Raw genomic sequence first — 6,294 nt, 5'->3', positions numbered from 1 at the left:
TGAGACTTCAGACTGTTGGAGTGTATTTGAATTGTGACAGTAAAAATCTCATGTTCTTTGATGTAGAGAAAAAAACAGAGATTGCGTCTATGGAAATAAAGTTCACAGGTGAAGTCTTTCCTCTTTTCAATCCTGGAATAAAGGACATATCACCAATGATGATCTTACACAAGGCAGTTAAGGATGCAAGTAGTTGTGAAGACAATGCCTGATGATTAAATATAATTGAATGCAGTTCTGCTGATGATTCTATACTGTTTGTGACATGTACATGTTGTTAAAATGTAAGTGAAACTGCAGCAAAAACACTTTTATGCAAGAATTAGTTTTTGTTTTTACACAAGCTGGTGATGTTTTCTTTATGCTCTTTGTAACTACACCATCACATTAATCACGATTATATTTACTATTTTAGATTTTGATTTTTTGTACATCTGTGTGCTTATGAAGTAGATTTCCCACACCTGTGTAGGGGAACAATATTTTCAATTTTTCCTCTTGCTTACGTGCTACTAGAGGTTACTAGGGATGTCACAAATGAATGTAGACTGAAGATGAGGGAACATCTCTTAGAAATATTTTTTAACAAGTTTTTTAAACTTTTTTTGTAGTCTTTTCTGCCTGTATGTACAAAATCAAATATTTGTGAGTGGTCTGTGTATTTCATGTCAAATTACATTTCAAAATGGAGGCCTGAAGCAATGACCGTCTGCGGTGTGTAAAATTACTCTTGACCGCCCAGTTTAAGAAAACACAGCAACTGTGGTACACTTTAATAGATAGAGAATATTTACAGTATGTACACATTAACACAATACTAACTTTGTCATCACTAATGTATAACTTTTTCATAGATTAGGAAGTATTTGCATTGTGAATGTGACTGTATGTTGATTGTTAAATAAACATCAATAAATTCAAGTAGACGTGCCTTGATACGGACTGAACCAAATAATGATCATGGTAAGAGGTATGCATCATGGTCCAAGACTTTGGAGAACACTTTTCTTTTTTTACACACTTGTCAGTTGAGTGATGTGGAGTGGGTAGAGTTCAGCAAAATCTATACAAGTTTATACAAGTCTTAATCCTAAAGACCTAGTTTATCTGTGGTGTTTTGTTTTTTCTCCAAACAATTGGTTTTAATCTTCCCAAGTTTATAAAAAAAGATGTTTGGTGACCAGCGGTCTAGGGAAGGAACTGCTTGACCTTCACACAAGACAGTCCTGTATTGACCGATGTATTCTAGAGGTCAGCATTGCTACAGAGACCACATCTTCTTTCCTCCATGTCTCCTAACAGTCTTTTGTTTTTGTTTCTATCTAGGAAAGGCAATGTTTTAAAAACACATCTTTTTTATATAAAAAAACCCCAAAGCTCACTGTATCAGAATTCATGTCCACACTTACAGGTATGTCTTGTCCAACCACTTAAAAATACACACCAAGAAGACAAAGTGGATCCCAACACTGAGTACAAATGATCCTCAACTGAAACAACCACTATGTTGTCCATTACAATATTCAAGCACCTTGGGCTGCTCTGCACCATGGCTGAGAGTTTTTCTCCTTCATTGCAATTGCTGCTGTTTTGTACACTATGGTACATTGTCTCACACCTCATTGATTAGATTTATATATATATATATATTTTTTTTTTAACTTTTAACAAACAGCAGCAGCACTTTCCCGTCGCCCTTGCTTTTTTAGCAGCTGGATGCGGTTGTGAACATAAAACTTGATCGCCCTCCAGTCTCGCTGGTTGCTCACCAGCAGAGGGCAGAGTTCCAGACAACGCTCACAGTCTGCTTTTGCAGGGACCCGCAGTTCCATGAGGTTTCTCTTCAGGTGAGTCTCTACAGCTACACGCTCCGCCTCCGACCAGGGTCGTTTCAACACACCACGCTTCCCTGTGACACAGGTTTTCAGGTTTAGATAAAAACTGTTAGACAAGAGAATACACTGATTAAAAAGTCACAAGCAGCCATTGGATGACAGATACCTGATTTAGGTGGCACGCAACGCCTCTTATGGGCATTTGGCACTGACGGCGTGACTGGAGATGGATTGGGTGCTTTCTTCTTCCGTGGCGGTCGACCTGGTCCTTTCTTCTTCACCACCACCTCAGGCTTCTCTTTGACTTCCTCCTTTTCTTCTTCTGGCTCAGACTCTTCCGAAAAGGAGTCAGCTGAGTTCCCTGACATCACTGTGGCAATGAAAACATAATCACAAAACTCCAATTAAAAACTAATTCACATACCATTGACAGTTTTTTTTAATGGTTATACATTCCGCATAGTGACTTCAACAGTGTTTATTAATGTAACTATTGCAGTCCAAATGCTTGACCAGTGGTTCCCAAAATGAGGGGTGCCCTCCTAACCTAACATAAATTGAGCACATATCTCTGCCTGAAGAATGAGGGATGGAAAATTATCACAAATGAAAGAACAAATAAGGCCTGTCCTCACCGTCCAATTCGAGGCAGATGTCCTGCAGGCTCATACCTCTGAAGAGAACACCTTCTCTTTCTCCATAAAGGACCACGCGGCCCACACGTCCCATTAGTGCAGGATCACGTATGATGCTGGAGCAGTTTTGGGTCACATGGTATTCTTGCTCCAAAAAGTTCTCCAAACGTTTTATTGCTCCACTCTGTCCATCTCCTTCGTCCAACAGCAGCAGCTGAGTAAGAATAGCTACCTGCCGCCGCGCTCGTGTTGCCGTCAGTGCTCCGGGGTTTTTGGCCCCGCTGACCCGAGCTAGGTTTCTTAGGAGGTCGGTACCTCGAAGAGGGGTCGCCGGAGAATGGTAGGGTCTGGAAAAGACGAAGGGGCTCTCTGGGTCTACGCCTACATTTGGGCTGGTTTGAATAAGCAGGTCTAAGCAGGACTCACAGTGTGGAGGGAGAATAAGAGGCTGAACGCGATTACGCTTGCCTATAACACCAGCACGCGAGAGATGACAAAGGACCTGATGCTCAAAGGGGGAGAGAAGGGCTTCCATGCCTGAGGGTGAGCTGGAAGTGGGGCTAGTCTGTGGCTTGGTACGGTTGCGATATTCCTGGAGGGTCAATTTGGCTACCTCACATTCACGGTGGCGATTGTAGAGAATAAGCAGCGAGAGGCTTGAATGGCAGAGGAGGCGCCAGGCCTCAGCTGAGTGTGGAGAGCGAGTTAAGGAGAGGAAAGATGAGTGCTGCTGATGACGGAGGTAGAGGACAAGACAGGAGAGAGACGACAGGAGTGGAGATGTGTGATGTCTGTTTGTGCTGAAAAAACAGAAAAATAGAAACATTATGATGACACTTTCAATCACTGACACGATCAACAGTGTTAACAGTTCAATTGAACAACCTCACCTTATGACCTCTCCATTTTTTTCCTCCGGTGGCTCCTCTTCTCCTCCACTGAGCTCCAGGTCTTCCTCTGGATCTATGTCTGGCTCTGGAGTTGGAGGTGGAACCAGCTCCTCCTGATTTTTTGGAATCTCCTCCTCTACCTTCTGTTGCTCTTCTTGCTTCTCTTTTTTCATTCTCCGACCCCGCTTAGGAGTCGGAGCGGGTGGTGGCGGTGATGGACTTTTGACCCTGGTTAATGCAGGGGGGGTTGGACGTTTTGTAGCAGGAATTGATAAGCTTGGTCCTTTCTTCAAATTTGCGGCTTGAGCAGAAGAAGGTGGTGAAAGAGACAGGGAGAAAGAGACAGCACCTGTGCTTGAACGAGTGGCTGGGGACTCCCTCTCTCGAGAGAAGAGGGGGGGCGGTGTGGGGTTTGAGGCAGAAGGCTGAGGGACGGCGAAGGAATGACTATGAGTAGCAGAAGTGGAGGACGATGAGGGGTTGGAGTTTGAGGCGCTGCCATTTGATGAGCTATGGGTGTGAAGATGTGCAAGCTCCATGGCTGTCCTGACTTCAGGCTGATTGGCGTGGTGTTTCTCCAGGTGACGTGCCAGAGAACGGTAGTGGCGACCGCAGTATGGGCAGTGTTGTCGCCGGCTAACGGTGGCACTGCTGGAGCTGCCAATGTTGATGTTAATGTTATTGTTGATGTTGGTGGTTGGAGGTGCCAGGGGACTGACTGCAGACGGGGACCTGACTTGGGGTGAAACAGGTGTTGGGCGGGAAAAGGAGGAGCATGGGCGCCCGGGTCCTCTGGAGGAGGCGGGCGGCACCTTTTTCTTTGAGTTAACAGGAGGTGGCAGCTTGCGTTTCTTGCGTCGACGCAGCATCCGGCCCCGTATCTCCTCAATTTCCTCTTCTTCATCATCATCCTCGTCATCATCCTCCTCTTCTTCGTACTCCTCTCGGTCAGAGTCACTAGGTTCGGAGTGGGTCAGTGGGGAGGATGAGGGCGACAAGGACCAGGAGGGGGTGAGGTAATCGGAAACAGAGAGAGACAGCGGGTGTGGGCCAGTCTCATCCTCCTGGTGATGCATTCCAAAAACAAATAAACAACAACAATAAAAAAAAGCCAATTATATAAGAATTATAGGAAGAGGATGTTAACTGGATTCTTGTTACCTAAGTAACTCACCAGTGCATTCTCGCCCCAGTCGGTCAGACTGTAATCTACCGTGATCTCCTCTCCTTTGGCGATGTCACGGATCGCTATGACTACCAACCGCACCTGTGTGCCACAGTGCACTTCCCGAATCCTGCAGTTAGGTGGTGGATGAAAAAGCACAGGCCCTCGAACACCACTCGCTCCTTCCTCACCCAACTCAGGCACACTTAAAATATATTACATTCCATTAGTGATCCAAAAAAGGAGAAGTATGTGATTTTAAATTTGAAATGTTAGTCACCCCTACCAGAGCTGGGTGGGATCAGGCAGGTAGTATGGACTGCCAGGTGGAGGGAGGCGGTCCTCTGCACCCTCTGGGTACTGACCATCACCTAAGACAGAGCAGAATGACTAAATGTGGCATTTAATCTTCACAACTTCATCAACAACAACTCCAGGCCATTGAGTAAAGGACAGTAATAATACCAACACACTGTTGACAAATGTTTTTGTGTTACTATATATACCAGGACTGTAGCTGTGTTCCGACATGCTCTCCTCCTCTTCATCTTCGGTTACATATGCTCGATCACACACCTTCACAGGTGTCCCCTTCCTTTTTCTTCCACACCCACGACTGTAAAAACAAAAAGGCTCTTGAACAACACAAAACCACAAGACAAGGCATGGTGGAAGATGTTACTTCTGAGCAGTGTTGCTGACAGAGAGAACTTTTAGGATTATTTCCTACAAAATTTAGTTTTTAAAAAAAAAAAAGTGATGCAGCTAAAAGATAAACCAATATGATGTCAGTCAATGTTGACAGAACTAAAATAAGAGACTTTAAATTGGTTGCATAGGATTTACAGGGGGTTAAACCCATCAAATATCATATATGGTAAACTGAACATGATTGATTTTTAATTTAATTTTTAAAAATAGTTTTGGTATGCCACTTCCTGAGGAAAAACAACTCTACTAGATATTTAATTTAATTAAATATAAAGGATTGCTGGGTTTCTTTATTTGATTTTCCCAGCCTATATAACAGAAAATGGATGATAAAGCATCGAGGATGCAAAAAAAAATGTATTAGTAACTTATGTATCTTAATACATACATTATGTATCTTAATTACATTTTTTTGCCCTTCAAACACAAAGACAGTGTTCTCCAATATGTTTTAAGTTTTCTTTCACACAACTCAAAAAGCCTCAGATGATCAACACCTAAAATAATACTATATATTTTAACATTATGAGTATATGGTCTAGCTAGCATAAGAAATACATACAAAACTTTAAAAATCTTGATGCACAGGTCATTTTTAATTGTATTTTTATGATTTTTATAATGTAGGGTACAGAACCAGGGAAACTCACCCAGAAAGTGAACTACTTATCATTGTGACACACCACTGCACACAACCAAATATGACGTCTGCTTTAAGCCCATCACCAAAGTGAACAGTGGGCAGCTTTAAGTGCACAGGGAGCAGTGTGTGGGGAAAGTGCCATTCTCAGAGCACCTCAGTGGTAACTTGGCATCTGGTGGACTCGAACCTGAAACTGACTGGACCCAAATCCGCTTCCTTAACCACCAAGCCACCACTGCCCCAAAAGCATCTGGGTAGAAATATTTACCAGTAAAAAAAACATATTTGTAGCTGGCAGTAAGGTTTACTCAAAGGGGAATAAATCTGCTGTTAAAAAAATAAACACATGCAAATAAAGGGGGCTAGGACTGTGTGTGTGTGTGTGTGTGTGTGGGGGGGGGGGGGGCGGGGAATT

General features: G+C 43.3%; 2 protein-coding genes across 3 annotated transcripts in view; one reads left to right on the top strand and one right to left on the bottom strand.

Moving 5' to 3' along the window:
• Window positions 1-1,180, top strand: part of LOC103387549 (butyrophilin subfamily 2 member A2-like) — a 4,788-nt gene extending 3,608 nt beyond the window's left edge. Inside the window, 1 exon segment of the mRNA XM_025062765.1 lies at window positions 1-1,180. This exon segment is cut by the window's left edge and continues 41 nt beyond it. Within this exon segment, the coding sequence (XP_024918533.1) occupies window positions 1-212 (212 nt within the window). The 3' untranslated portion in view covers window positions 213-1,180.
• A 483-nt stretch (window positions 1,181-1,663) lies between these two features.
• LOC103387422 (uncharacterized) overlaps window positions 1,664-6,294 on the bottom strand; it is a 6,619-nt gene continuing 1,988 nt past the window's right edge. Inside the window, exons 2-9 of one of the 2 annotated variants that reach the window (XM_025062738.1) lie at window positions 6,067-6,129; window positions 5,032-5,141; window positions 4,812-4,896; window positions 4,535-4,730; window positions 3,361-4,424; window positions 2,471-3,270; window positions 2,002-2,205; window positions 1,664-1,909 (exon numbers count right to left, since the gene is read on the bottom strand). In XM_025062738.1, coding sequence (XP_024918506.1) covers window positions 1,665-1,909; window positions 2,002-2,205; window positions 2,471-3,270; window positions 3,361-4,424; window positions 4,535-4,730; window positions 4,812-4,896; window positions 5,032-5,141; window positions 6,067-6,129 — 2,767 coding nt within the window. In that variant the 3' untranslated portion in view covers window position 1,664. The remainder of the gene's footprint in view (window positions 1,910-2,001; window positions 2,206-2,470; window positions 3,271-3,360; window positions 4,425-4,534; window positions 4,731-4,811; window positions 4,897-5,031; window positions 5,142-6,066; window positions 6,130-6,294) is intronic. The other variant, XM_008322058.3, reaches the window with a different exon arrangement.

Source organism: Cynoglossus semilaevis, chromosome 1 (assembly GCF_000523025.1).
Source record: "Cynoglossus semilaevis isolate Cse_v1.0 chromosome 1, Cse_v1.0, whole genome shotgun sequence".
Taxonomy (NCBI): Eukaryota; Metazoa; Chordata; class Actinopteri; order Pleuronectiformes; family Cynoglossidae; genus Cynoglossus; species Cynoglossus semilaevis.
This window is presented reverse-complemented; position numbering and strand designations above follow the sequence as displayed.